Source organism: Sceloporus occidentalis, unplaced genomic scaffold (assembly GCF_023333645.1).
Source record: "Sceloporus occidentalis isolate IW3139 unplaced genomic scaffold, rSceOcc1.0.p SCAF_44, whole genome shotgun sequence".
In the NCBI taxonomy this organism is placed as follows: Eukaryota; Metazoa; Chordata; class Lepidosauria; order Squamata; family Phrynosomatidae; genus Sceloporus; species Sceloporus occidentalis.
The window spans coordinates 6,899,666-6,915,097 of record NW_028317024.1 but is presented as its reverse complement, the minus strand read 5'-3'; the positions used below and the strand labels follow the sequence as shown (position 1 = coordinate 6,915,097).

General features: G+C 38.2%; 1 protein-coding gene across 1 annotated transcript in view; it reads right to left on the bottom strand.

Annotated features, from left to right (window-relative positions):
* The window catches only part of LOC149289630 (protein disulfide-isomerase TMX3-like), a 31,954-nt gene extending 16,762 nt beyond the window's left edge, over positions 1 to 15,192 (bottom strand). Inside the window, exons 1-9 of the mRNA XM_089490431.1 lie at positions 15,156 to 15,192; positions 14,738 to 14,798; positions 11,891 to 11,930; positions 10,791 to 10,914; positions 6,367 to 6,412; positions 6,093 to 6,173; positions 5,073 to 5,172; positions 4,465 to 4,542; positions 3,288 to 3,354 (exon numbers count right to left, since the gene is read on the bottom strand). Of these exons, the coding sequence (XP_089346557.1) occupies positions 3,288 to 3,354; positions 4,465 to 4,542; positions 5,073 to 5,172; positions 6,093 to 6,173; positions 6,367 to 6,412; positions 10,791 to 10,914; positions 11,891 to 11,930; positions 14,738 to 14,798; positions 15,156 to 15,192 (634 nt within the window). The remainder of the gene's footprint in view (positions 1 to 3,287; positions 3,355 to 4,464; positions 4,543 to 5,072; positions 5,173 to 6,092; positions 6,174 to 6,366; positions 6,413 to 10,790; positions 10,915 to 11,890; positions 11,931 to 14,737; positions 14,799 to 15,155) is intronic.
* Positions 15,193 to 15,432: the final 240 nt, after the last annotated feature.

Sequence of the window (15,432 nt, the reverse complement as noted above, 5' to 3'; positions counted from 1 at the left end):
ATACCTTTGTGTTTCTTCCTGTATATTGTTTAACTCTTGGTGGGCAGGTTGACCACTATACTACTATTTAATCTATTTATTTGTATATTTATACTTATACCGGCAACATTTTTTTATTTTATATTTTGTCGCTTTTATTCATTGTATTGTCTATTCCTTTTTGTGTGTATATATATATATATATATATATATATATATATATATATACACATATACACACACATATATTAAAATTATTGTTTTTATATTTATCTGAGCGCTGTCATTTTTGAGTTATATATATATATATATATATATATATATATATATATATATATATAATATGCACATATACACACACCTACATATACGCACACCTACATATACGCACACATAAGTGGACCGCCACAACCACAAATCTAAAGGGAACACAGGAGGAGGGTTTTTCGTCTACACGTTCACATTTTGTGCACGTATCAGGATGAATATCAGGATTTCCTTTTTTTTTGTAAAATAATTATGTATTAAAAAAATAAAATGTTTACTTATAACCTGTGTGCGTGTTTTTTTTTTTTTGGTTTGTTACCTTGGATTACATCTCTCTCAAGCAGGGGTCATCAAATGGCTGTTAGTGATAGTGATCAGATCCCATTTTTGATTGGCTCTGTAGCAGTACCAGGTACCTTTGACTTTCAGGTCGCTGCAGTCAACACCATTGACTGTGATTTGGGGGGGAGGGGGGCTGAAGACAAACATCTACTCCTATAATACCACAATCATGTCATTGAATGGGTTAATGCTGCACTCCATGAGAGCGATCGGCCTGCAGGGAATGGTTGGGGCTGATCCCCACACTGGAGAAACAAAGTAATTTGTCCATGAAGCTACCTATGGCATCTGGGACTCCATCGCTGGTAAACCAGGGGCTTGAAGGGGGAGCGGGCTCTTTTTTGCTGTTGCTGGTCTGCCTCCAACTCTAAGCAGACAGCAGCAGCGCCCCTGTGATCAAGGCGAGATTTTTTAACTAAGACATATACTGTATCCTCAGCATGCATGTTAGCACCTATATTTGCCCTACCATTGCAAAGAGGTTAAGATCTACCACGGTATTTTGTGTGCAGCTGCTTTATCTTGATATCGCTCCTTTATGTTTTTAGAGCCCTTGGAATGAAAGATGTTTTACAGTTGAAGTAATTTGCATTATCTTTTGGAGTGCATGATTGTACATATTTAACGTAATTATTTGATATACTGCACTATTGTTTTTTTAATCGCTCCTTTTGCAATCTGTGTCATTTTTACACAGAATAAACGTTGCAGCCTTAAAGCACATTTACACAATATTTTGGCTTTGTATCTAGAGCACAACTTGTTTGAAGTTTGCTCTTTAATACAATTAAGTTAACCAATAGGACTAAGAGAAATGTCAGTTGCAGGACTTAAAAGATTTCAAAAACTGGATCCTTCATGGCTTGGTTCTGTCATTAGGTTCTAAAATAACAAGCAGTCGAGCTGGCTTTTTTTTGTTTTGTTTTTTTAATCAATTTGTTACAGTGACAATTTATAGGTCTCAGTGCTTTACAGGTGTATTAATATTTGGAGCTGATTACAACGTTTAAACTTGCGATTTGATTCTGTGTTACCCTAACCATGCTTCTACAGGCCACGTATTTACAGTAGTCTATGCATGCAGACTATAATGACATTTAATATGTACATTATATATGGGCCAGCAGTTATTATACATCATTCTTCCTCTCTTGCTCTTCTAGGTTATATGGCAATAGGAACAAAAAAGAAGTGATATATGTACAGATGAATTATAACACCACGCGGGAATTACTGACAGTAGAGCTCAACAGCTATAATATGACATTTATTGAAACCACAAAGACCATCCAGTTTACACTTCCTAGAGCCTACGAGCAAAGAGAAACCACAGTACATGACAGAAGACGACTTGTGTTCATTTTCTCACTTGCAGGTGCTTTACAGTTAAATTCACAGGATGTTTTTGCAACCTGTAAGCTCATATTGGCTCAAATAGAAGAAATAAATAGGCCTGGCAGTCTCTGTGTTCAGACACATAGTCAGTGTCAACTATCAATGAAAACCCCAAAACCTACTAAATGCTTAACAAATGAATATTTATCTATTTGTATAATAATTAAATAATTAATTATGCATACTATCAACCTATTAAATGTATACATCAACACTCAAAGACAAGGCTAACAGTATATAGGAGATTGTTTTTACATTAAGATTACCCGCATTCATGCAAAAGTTAAAGAGGACCTGCCCTTACAAAATGAGTCCCATGTCAAGTAAATTAAATTCTGTTATTACTATTATTTTTATTATTATTAAAAGACTCCTTAAATCTACACTTTGTCAAACATTTCATTTTTGCCGATTAGATTTCAAAAACAAAGCTCACTTACAAAAAAAAGGACATTCATTTTTTTAATTTTATAAGTATGGAAGCATGCTGTCTCAAACTCTTGGTATATGGCATTGAAGATTGATAGTTCTTTGCGCCTTTTTTATGCAGCTGGATCTGCTTTAGTAAATTTTTTTAGTATGTACATATATCCTTTCTGATTGCTTGTTAGGGTGCTATCAGTCTACTTATAGTGCTTACAATTTCCTGGTCTGGGAACAGTGACAATTTCTTTGAATTGTCTTCACATCGTCTGTGATCACATTAATACGTTCCCTCATATATAAATCTACTGTTTACTCTGAAGATTGAAAATCACATCAGTGTAATTGTTTTGGTTAGTTTCAAATGTAACCTCCTGGAAGCCAACATCTGTCTCTTGCAGTGCCAGTAGACTAGACTCTAATCAACTTCCTGTTTAATATTCATCCAAGTCAGGGGAATAGGAAGATGGCTACTAGTATGAACACATGGTGGAAGGGTGAGACAGTCCAGCCTTCTGAATTTAAACCACTACATGCATTATTTTGTTAGCCAGATTAAAATGTACCTCAATTATAATTTTTCAAGGAATGCTTAACCATCCTTTAACACAAATTATAACTATCTGACCTCTCATTGGCAATGTGTGTATACAGAGTAGATCTATTACAATGGAGCAGAATCTCAGCTTCCTGATCAAAGAATCAAGCTGGTACTAATTTTGGCAAAAATATGCCATGACATGTTTTCTATGTGGGTATATAAAAAGGTATCCACTTTAACTAAAGACTACATATTATCTAAGGCTAATATGGCTAGATACATGTTTTTATTTTTATCCAAAAGAACCGAAAAGTAATAGCCAAATGGCACCTTCACTTACCATCATAAACAAAGTAAGTAGAGTCTTTAAAAACAAGAACAGCAGGAACTTCACTCAGGGTGACATACTAAGAAAAAACAATGAAAATAGTTTAGTATGCTATAAAATCTATAATTACAGAAAATCAGGATTGTATAATATCTAGATATCTTTGATTATTCAGAAAACAAAGCACGACTATTTTTGCATAAAGTTATTATTAAACGGGACTACTACTACTAATAAAAACAACAACAACAGCGCCTTTCTCCTAGTGCCACTCAAAGCACACGTTCTCAGAATCAACCAAATCGGCAGCTGAATAATAGATGTTATTAACCAATTGATGGTACTCATTTATCAACCTTTAGAAGGATGAAGGGTTGAGTTGACCCTACCGGGCTTTGAACCTGTGACCATGAGTCTCACTGGAATTTCGAAATGAAAGTTTTTGGTGGCCCCTTATTTTCTCTGTTACATTAACCGTTAGGAATGTAAAAGAGATTAAAACTTGGGTTGTCTTTCCTTTAGATAGTGTTTTTGGAAGAAATAACATATGTAGGTCTAAGCCCCCTGCTCTGACATCAGCTTGTTTTTTTATATCTGAGAACATGGTGTCTCCAGGTTAGCATTGAGAAATATGTGCTATGAACATTTGTAAGCACACTTTATCCTACATACATGCTCATGCACTCTACCACAACTCTACCACATTTACTAAATCAATTCACTGCCCCAGGAGTGTGACAGGCTGTAACAGTAAACCTAACGCAGCTTACTTTAGTATTATATACACACATAAATTGTGAGGATGACCAATAATGATGCATCCCCTGAATCATTTGTTACTCAGTTTCATAAATGTGGGTTTTTTTTCTTGCGGCTTTTCTTTCTTTCCTTAACAAGTTAATTTACACTGGTCAGGTAGGGTAAAATTAAGCATTCAGTGAGATTTTTATTTTAAATGTGTGCATTATAATTTATCTAATTAAAACAGGTAAGATTTCAAAATAGCATTTGGTTCATTTAAGTTTATATGCAAAATGTTCATATGCGTATAACATGCCCAAAAAAGTATGGACGATATGTCCTATAGCACATCAACAGTCAGCACAGAAAACAGTTTTTCCCTCTTTTTGTCATTTTGATATGTGAATATTTTTTTCTCATTCACTTGCCCCAATTAATAATTATTTACCTCAGGCAAAACTTCCTCCGAAGCTGAAAAGAAGTAAGTATACACGATAAGCTCTGAAGCAACTTCAATGTATTTCTCCTGTTAAAAGAAATTACAGAAAGTTTTTACTATAATGACTGTTTGAATTACTTTATTTTCAATCATTCTTCTGTATTTTAGAAAACAATGTATCACCAGAAATGCTTAAACACCTTAAGACTAAGGGCAGGTGAACTATGCTACCCAGATAACCTTTTTTTGGCATTTTTTTTAAAATTCTAAATATGGTGGGGGTACGTGGCATACACAAACATTTCACTTTAGACATACAGTTTTTAAGATCATAAAAAATCTCCTGAAAACAACAAAGTTAAGTACAATGGCCAAGGCTGTGAGCATCACTAAAATTATAGAGCTGTTTACGATCAGACGGTCATATGAGTAATCCAGCAAGGGCTATCGCCTAGCAATGCTAGCAAGGGCTATTAAAAAGCAGACATAGAATTTGTATATCGTTCTTGGTTTGGGAAAATGCTACATGAATGATTTTCGGGACAATACACAATTTATGGGTAGGGAATGCAACCAAAAACAATTACAAGAAAGAGCTGCAGCCTCCTGTACTGTACCTTCAAAGTGGATTCAACGCCGACATACACGAAGAGCACCCGGTGTCGCTTCTGTACATGCTCAAACAGTTGCTGGCTTGGAAGCTGTCGGATTAAGGGTCTTAAAGAGAAAAACAAATTCTTAAAATCCATAGCAAGTACACTTCAAAACAATCAATATGGGGGTCACAGATAAGATTATACATACATATGTCTAATATAGCATAACACGGATAACATTAGGTAGATAAACCATAAAAAAAAAATACAAGGCATTTTAAAATAAGAGTGTTACTGATTAATGTCTCGTGCTTCTTGCAATTGTGTTTGATACTTTACCTGGAGCTTAACCATAAACTCTTTTTAAACACAATTAATGTTCGTTAAATATTTTAATGTGCATTCTCCAACCTGTAGTAAAAAAATATATAGTGGCTAAAATGTTCAGTTTAAAACATAATTTAGTGATGCGTTATTTTTAGCCAAATGGTTAGCTAATGTACAATATTTTTATCTTAAGCTTTCTGTTTATGCCAGCAGCACACACATCTATTTCAGCGCACTGGAATGCACTAGATGTGACCAATTAATTGGCAGTAAGTCCTATTGTCGTCCATTTGGACCATTGCCATGACCTGTCTGCTCAGTACATGTTCTCCATCTACAAGGGCTGACTTTGGACAGCTCTGATCTAATCAATGGGGTCTGCTTAGAAAAAAAACCAAACATTTATCATACAATCTAGCATGCTAAATCAGCAACTGGATTGTCTAACCTGAAGGCTCATTCACATAACACAAACTTTTAAAAAGCTTTACAGCTTTCAGTTAAAAAGGCAACAACCCAGTGCCTGGTAGTCACATGACAAGTGTTTCCCACCAAAAGGTAAAATTCTTAAAGATTTTTTTATGGAAAATGTTGGCATTTAACAGCACCATAGTGTTTCTAATGTTTTAATTAGTTACAAAGTGTATTTTGTTAATGTTAAAACCATTCAGGTGAACTTATCACACGGAAATATTAAACTGAACCGGTACTTACCCAGCTACTCTGTTAGAAAATTCAATGATATCCTCCTTCGTTCTCGGACCTCTGTAGTTATATGCCATATCTCCTTTTAATCTTAATAAAAAAAAATAAAAAAATCTTTTACGTCCGAGCTTAGAGTGCATGCAGTCTTTAAAAGGCAAGAGTGACAGGTGAAACATGGAGTATTAATGTGTTTAATGTTGATGTATTACTGTATAAACAAAGCCATAAACACAACATAAGATGAAGAGCTTTACAAAAGCAGTTTTCTGAAACCAATACTCACAACTTTATTGTTGGAAATCCCCGAACACCAAATTCGGAAGCCATGCCTGTAAAATAAGGCAGATTATGGTATATTTAAATTGGCCAATAAACCATGTCAAAACTATTAATTTGCATTCTCTCAATAAAAGACACCACAAAATAGCACGAGGAGCCATACCCTCAAAACTAAATCCACCAGAATAGTTCTCAAATAAAGTACAAGGAACAGTTTGTACATGATTCTGAAAAGCACTATATTTCTTTCATTTTTTCTGAAAATCTCCACAGCCTCACTTGCCCTTAAAAGGAGGAGTGCAAAGATATGTCGTCATATCCTGGCAATCACAACAAGCTGTTTAAACACACATTCTTTTTTGCACAAACCAAATTAAATATTCAATACACATAAGACAAAGAGAATTCTGCGCATACCTAGCAAATACCATTCAAAAAACTAAGGCATGCGGCATAACAATTGGGGACTCCATCACACTATATGCTATGTATTGCTTAGTCCGCCACAGCAAAGTACCCCAAGTTTGGGGTACTTTGAATGGTATTCGATGGGTATGTGCAGAATTCTCTTTGTTTTGTGTACTCATTGGTCATTACTATTCTAGCAGTAACTCAGGAATATGAATGTTTATGCCTTTTTGCTTTTTAGGTTGTGCGCACCACTTTTTTTTCAGAACAAAAAAAAACAAAAAAAAGGATAAGGAAACAGTTTATATGAAACCATATTTTCCTGAGAAGAAAGGAGAATATTTTCAGACCTACAAAACAGCAATATTGCAATATGTGTTTTTGTTTTACAAAAAAACTAGAAACACAGTTAAGATAGTAGATTGCAGAAGAAGCATCTGCACAGCGTAAAAGTACAAAATATGTAACTTTGCAACACAGTGGCAAAGTATATCCTACAGTTACATGACCCAATAAATGTCATCAATTTCAATTGGTCTGTGACTGTAAGTCTTAAACAGAAGCAGTTATGCTACAGATAAACTACAAATAAATTCCAACCCTTGCAGTGGCAAAATATACACAATGCTTTTGATATGTATGCAGTTTCTGCCTCACGCCTTTACTATCCCTGTTCATTTCTATGCTACAATATCAAGATGGTAGGAAGTGTGTGTGTGTGTGTGTGTGACTCGCATAACCTGTTTTATTCTCTCTCTCTCTAGCTGTTTCATTTCTGTCTCTTCCTTGCATCTCATTCTTTCCTTTTTTCTCTCCATTTTCCCTCGTTTTTCTGTTATTTGCTTTTCTTTCCTGCATTCACACTATCCAGCAGCCCCTCCCACTCCGCTCAAGCAACACTATTCAGCAGCCCCCTCCTCACACACACACACACACACACACACACACGACACTGAGCCTGGACTCCCACTGGGCAGGGCGCAGTTAGCAAAGGTCCAATTCATAGTGGACTTTACTTTAGGACCCAAGTGGCAAGTCTGGCATTCCCGATGCAGAAAACACAGTCAGGACCTCAGGTGGCCAATGCCAGATTGATTTCTTAAATTTTCTCCTGAGGAAGCCTATATTGGCGAAACGCGTTGAGATATTTTGGAAAACTTTACAATTACTGAAAACCTGGACTTTACATGGACTTGATGACCATCCACTTATCTTTATAAAGGACACTGCTCTTACGCATAACCCAGTTGTTATGCCTACTTGTTTGTAAGTTTTTAATCTATATTCATTAAACAATATCTTTTTTACTGCACTATTTCGTTTCTTATCTTCTACACAGAAGCTCCTAAGACGAAGAGAGTATGGATTTTTGACGAGCTTTCAATTTCTTATACACTTGTGAGTGCAATTAACATCTCTATTTTGACTTTTTTTCGTATTTACTCATTACACTATATTTGTTTTATTTTTTCCCCACATATCTATGCGCCCCGACTTTTGCCTATACATCATTTTGTTATAACACTTATGAGGAGTGTTGATCTGCGGGAGCAGCAAGAGTTGTAGGGTACTGTAATTTATTTTATATTCATTTTTCAAGACCTACCCACTCGTGAAGGTGTTTCTTTTCCGTTCTAAACAGTTTTAGGTTTCCTGAATGTTACACTTTTGCAACTAAGCGAAGTTCCCTTCATAATTCCCATGCATTAATTATGTAAAGTTTTACCTCATTGATCATTTTTGTTCACAGCCGTTTATTGACTTTAGACACAAAAGCAAGACACTGCTAAGTTTTTGTCATAAAAACCAAAAGCCTTAAATGTTTAGGCATTTTTTAATTTAGAGTAAATAACAGAACTGCCGTATTTGCTCAAATATAAGAAGGTTTTTTCAGAAAAAAAAAAAGGCTCTGAAAAATACTCCTCGTCTTATATTCGAGGTTGTCTTATAATCAAAATAGAGGTCTGACTATAAGACTAAGATCCAGATCCCCCGCAGCCCTGCAGGGGACTTGTATCCCTGTCTCTGGCAACCTCCACTGCCGCGTGCATCGTGCAGACGTTCATTGGCTGCCAGAGTGGAGGATGCAGGTCCCCTGCAGCGCTGAAGGGGATCCTCCTCTCTGCCAGTCGATGAATGTCTGCACAATGCATGCAGACAACCTCCGCTTCTACCCGGCACTTCCGCTGGGGCTTCTATGACGGAGCGCCGGCGCAACATGACCTTCCAGCGCTCACAGTTTACAGTTGACCGGAACTTCTTAATTATTGCCCAGGTGGAAATGGATAATTTTCAATGCTTTTGTTATTTTCTTATAGGCACTTCCCATCTTGTAAAGCTGCATAACTATATTCCTTGGTTTTACCCACTGTGATGATTAACTAAGAGAATTTGGCCTATGTGCTACCTAATATTTTTACCCCCTGTGAAACAGTAAATCATGGTTGAACAATTTCCTTTTCTAAGTCCCTATGACTAGTGTGAATATACTTCAAATATATTTTTCTCATATGTATTCATAGGGGTGCTAACGACTGTGCTACACATATACCGTTTTTGCTTGATTATAAGACGACACTCCAAAATTTGATTAATTGATTAATTGATTAATTTAGGAAAAAAAGAAAAAGCCTGAATTTAAGACTACCCTATTACTAGTAAATATTAATTCACATAAGCTATTTTTTCATATTTAATAAAAACTATAATTGAGAAAAAAACTTTTTCTTCTCCATTCCTTTCATTTGCCAACCCATCCCCAGTTATGCACATCTGCCCCACAGATATGCCTTATACCCCTATATGCCACTCTGCCTCCCAGATATGCCTTTTAACCCCCTATATGCCACACTGCCTCCCAGATATGCTTTTTAACCCCCTATATGCCACTCTGCCTCCAGAAAGCCCTTCCACCCCCATATGCCACTCTTACCCTTCCCCAATTTGCCAGTGCTTCCCTAGACTTGTCCCCCGTGCTTCAGATTCCTTGGTGTCTAGTGGGGCAGCCGACTGAGGTCTGTGCAATGCGTGCAGACAACCTCTGCTGCCAGTACTTCTGCCACGGCTACTATGAATGAGCACCGGAAGGTAATGTGAATTTGGCTGTGCTGTGTTTGAAATTGTTTGATATCCATAAGAGTACAGTATTTTTTTGTTTTGTTTTACATTTTGCTGGAACTGGATGGTTAACTCGATTGTGACATCACCGGGGAATTATTTTAACACGTTGACACATTTTTATTTATTTTACTAAACACACTGATAATTAAGTTGGGTTCCATGACATGCATGATTGAATGCAGTACTAGTATTAAACCTGGAGGAGGAGCTCAGAGTTCTCAGGAGGGTCTGGAGACCCCCTTCTTGGGAACTTTAATTTTTAATTGCGCCAAAATCTCAAGGTATTGTGCTTGTTTCTTCTCTCCGGAGCGGTTACAGTGGGCCCTGGTATGGGTTTTTAGTGTTGCTGAATGCCTCAATATCAACAATCACCTCCTAACTTCTTTTAATGCAGTAAAGCATACGTGGAAGCTCTGGGAAGCGATCAGATGAGGTTCCCTTCTGCAGTTTTCGGTGTTGCTGAATCATTTGAGAGAAGAAGGCAATCTTAGATCGATTTCTAAACCTGTTTAATCTCATGAGGTGCTAGGCACATCAATTGTCATCAATGGGATGTATTTAACTTCATGGTGTACTGGGCACGTTAATGGGATGTATTTAACTTCACTTTAACTGTTGTCAAGGGGTTAGTTGCAGACCATGCATAATAAAAATAATTTGAAAATGTTTTGTAAATGAGCTCTGTTTTTGAAGGCTTTAGTGTGCTAAAAACATCGACCGCTCCGTACACTGCATTATCTGTACTGCGGCCAAAAAAAAAGTTGCAATTGTACATCTTTGTTTCTGGTGTATAAAAATCAGACATTTATACATAGCACACAGATGGATAAATTAGTCCAACAGTACTATACGTTTACTATTGGCTTTTTGGAAGCAAAATAAGAACAGGACTACACTTACTAGAGTGAATGGTAGCATCCATCTTTCCAACTCTCACAGGAGAGCCACTACTTCTCATTTCAAGACCAACTTCATTCCAAATAGGCTCCAGTTTTTTGCAGTGGCCGCACCAAGGAGCATAAAACTGAAAGTCAAGTAAAAATATAGTCCCTTTATAATAAGAAAAAATCCTGACAGGGCTCAAATAGAGACATCAGTTAGGAGGCTTTAATGTAGTAAAAAAAAAAATAGTTCAGAATTAAAACGTTTCACAATGATAACAATATTAATAGTAGTAATGATTGTAATAGTTGTATAGCTTTCACAAAGCAAGCACATGTACCAAGGTGAAATAAAATTGCGAAAGTAGCTAGACTTTGCATCCAACCGTCCAATACACAATTTCAGACCACATTACACATTAATGCGCTTCCCAAATCAGAACAGAGAGGTAGTATTATTCTATATCAGTACAGCAATATGCCATATAATGCATACCACAGGAAGCATTTGTCTAGGCCAACTCAGCCTAAGGAGGCAAGAGCTACTGTGAACCAGAGAAGATTGTGCTATTAGACTCCACGTGGTGCTTCTGCTCAATGGGTTTGTTCTTTGACCTCTGCAATGTGCTTATTTATATTATAGAAATCTGTTCCTTGCTGGCAAAGCCTCCATGTACCCTTGTGGGGCAGTGTGCCCGGATATGATGTCATATTCAGCAGAGAGGGCAACAATTTAGGAGGCGAATCTACATAGTGTACTGCATAGATGAAAAGTGACTCTCGTAATTATATGGATTGTAATTAAGAAGCCAAAAAAGATCAACCCATCAACCTCTACAGTTCAATTTCTGGTTAATAAACTCACTGGGAGTTACATATGTTCTGTGTCCTAAGAATTATAAAGTGTTATAATTAAACACTAAAGAAAATTGTGGCTGTGGTAACAGTTTGCATCTCAAATTTATGTGTAGTTCCGAGCACTGAGTTGTGCTCGTTGAATAAATAGCTTGCGTCAGGAGATGCATTTATGCAATTTTTTTGCATTTTTTTTTTCTTTTACAGGGAAAAATTCACAAAAGTTACATTTGGGACTGTAACATGTTTTAACCAAGAACTTACATCCACAAGCCAGATATCATCTTTTCGGTTTTCCTTGAACCTACAAAAAGTAAAAGAAATAAGATAAATGAGAAACTAAGTTCATTTGTTGGCACCTCTATTGATTTTGCATAACCATTTAACATAAACAGTAATAAATATGTTTAAAATGTATGGCTTTACTCAAATGCACCATCACTCTTCTTTCTCAATGCTCAAATACCATCTCACAGAATACCACCTAGCCAATGCTATTTTGGCTGAATGAGCACAAAGATAGACTCCCAAATTTTGTGGGAAGTCTTCCCAGAAGAGTGGAGGCTGTAAACGGAACAGAATCCCCCAATACGCATTTGCCCCCCCCCCCACAACTTTCTGTGCAAGAGGTATGTTCGGCAGAACATATTTCTTTCATGTGATATACCATACTTACAGTTAGTCAGTTCCAGCATTAGCTCCGAGAACGCTGCAGGCGAGGTCTACTAAGAGCCCTACACACATGCACTGCGCATTCCTGCCACTGATTGGATGCTTGAAACAGCCAATGAGTGAAATAAAAAGTTGGGACAGAGAGTGGGTGTGCAGCTGCAGCTCCGGAGACATACCTTTCTTTTGTTTAATTTTTTGTAGGTTTAATGAATGCATATGAAAGTACTTACAAGTTACAAAGAACTTTTCGTGTGCATCCATTGTAAAAGGAGCTTCCTCGGACACTGGAGTGTTCCTTTAAGTTGCCCTTTTCCTTCATTGGGAACTTTTGTTTTTTTTTGTTTTTTTTATTTCATGCACATTATTAAGTTCATGTCAGTGTTCTGATATTGTACAACCCGCACTGAATGATCCAACTGTGACTGGCACTAAATATGCAACAAAAAAACAACTTTGTAACCGTTTTGTTTTCATTAGTCAAAACCCCATAGAGCACACATTGTTAATATCCGCTCGACTTTGTCTGTTATCTGATGACAGCTCTTTGAACTGTAAAATTATAAATCCCATGCTGAAAAGATTCTCATGTGTATCCTACTGTAGCATGCTTACTTGTGCATTTTAAATCTAAAGCAGCCAAACACACATGGAATGTGTACTGGAGTAAAGCAATAACAAAATACACAGACATGGAGAAAATATATATATATTTTTTTTGGTACTTAACGATCAGTAGCCATATAGACATTTTTAGCAAGGTACAATAGCCATTAATACATTAAGAATGGTGTTCCCTGTTTGTTATTGAAACATTTCAGAGGTTTACGTGTACGCACGGCTGATATATGATTTTATGAATAAAGAATTGGCCAACCTAAAAAATGCTTTACTATGTGGACATGCATTTCACCAAACATTATGAGACTGAGATGTCATATGCAATCAACTTAACTAGTGAACTATACAAATAATACATTATTTTAAACAGAGCTTCCCCCCCGGCAAATTGAGAGTGAGATATGTTTCAGACTCAGAGGCTGTGGACATAAAAGTATTAAATATATTGATGAGGCAAACAAGATATACCGATATTCGTACAGGCTGTATATGACTACCCTGCAGTATTTCAGGTCTGTCGGGTCTGCAAATCCATCAGCATTTGGGCCCCTGACTGGTCAGCCTGATGGATGACCAAAATACAACGACTATCAATGCCTATCTACTTATTCTCATACAACATATACATCAGAAAAGTCTTGGGCTACCGTTAAGCCAGGAAATGTGCAAAAAATGTAGAATTTCAGAGATATATATATATACCGTATTGGCTCGAATATAGGCCGCACTTTTCCCCCCCCACTTTAAGTCTTTAAAGTGGGGGTGCGGCCTATATTCGGGGTCTAGCGCCTGCATGTCCCGGGCGCCGGGCAAGGTTAGGATACAGATCCCCCGCAGCGGTGCAGGGGACCTGCATCCTACTCCCCGATACGCTTAGACAGCCTCCCCAGCCGGCACGGGAGGTTGTCTAAGCGCATCGATGTGTTTTACCTCTGCCCCCAAGACTTACCAGAGGAGACTCCCGGGTGTCTTGCGGGGCCGGCGGGGGACATCTACGCAATACATGTATACAACTTGTATACGCGTATTGCGTAGATGTCCCCCGCCAGCCCTGCAAGACACCCGGGAGTCTCCTCTGGTAAGTCGGGGGGGGGGGGGCAGAGTGGCAGCATATCTCGGGGGGCGGGAGGAGGACGACAGTGGCAGCATATCTCCGGGGGGGAGAGACAGAGTGGCAGCATATCTCGGGGGGCGGGAGGAGGAGGACAGTGGCAGCAGATCTCGAGGGGGGAGGAGGACAGTGGCAGCATATCCTGGGGGGGGGACAGTGGCAGCATATCTCGGGGGGGGAGAGACAGAGTGGCAGCATATCTCGGGGGGGGGAGAGACAGAGTGGCAGCATGTTTTTTTGGTGCTTTTTTTAAAGAAAAAAACTTTTTCTTTAAAAAAGCACCAAACTTTTAGGGTGCGGCCTATATACGGGGGCGGCCTATATCCGAGCCAATACGGTATATATATATATATATATATATATATATATATATATATATATATATATTATTTTTTATTTTTATTTTTTAAAGAAAAGGGGGAAACTCTAGACAGACTTCATACCCCAAGAGTTCTAATCATACAAATGACACAGCCTGGGCCTTTCGGACTTTACATTACGGGGCAGTAAAAGCCCCACCATTGACTAGCCTCTCATAACACCATGAGCTTTTAATGCTGCAGTGCCACTACCTTGTCCATGGGATTCCTCTCCTAGGTGACATTGGTGTCAACAATAAACATTATACACAATAGCCTGTTTATACACACACTGTACCTCACTAAAACAAATAATAACACTCTTACAAGCATCCATTGCTCTGTACTTACGAGTCATCCAAGTCCTCCACTAATGCAGACACAGAAGGAAAGGCCAGGAAGAACAAAGAAGCTGCAGAGAAAATAGAACAATGCGTTAAGTATTATGAAATTGCTGTATCACGCTCCCTATTTAACGTAAATTAATAAAAAAAAACAAAAACCTTTCAAACGGGTCAATGATCATTCGTACAAGCGTTTATCGGGGGGAGTGTAAGAATGCCATAGAGAATAAAATGCGGGGATGTCCACAGCAGCCGGGTCCTAACCGGAGAGGGCGTGAAACAGGAAAGAAAGCATCACTGGGGCTGCATGCATTGGATAGGCGAGGGCACAAAAGTACCGGCACCTCATATGCGGCCTGCCCTGAGCGTCCGGCACTTAGGTGATGGAGGTGTGGGCACAGTAACTGGTATAAAGCTGCCTTTACCTGTTGCTAAAATGAGGCAAGTCCCGGTAGCTGCCATATTCGGAGGATGTGATACCGGAAGGAAACGGTGAGATGTCTGCCAGTGAAGCTCTCCCCCCCTCCTCCTGTCACATGGAACACCGACAGGCTGAGGAGGAAGTATGCTGAGGGAGGCAGTACTGAGGGAGGCACTGGGACCGCTGCTCCGCAAGCTGCTTGTTATGGTTACACTCCCATCGTTCACAGAGAAAGCTGTAGGCCGTTGGTGAATAGACATGCGCAGGTTGCTCAGTCCCGG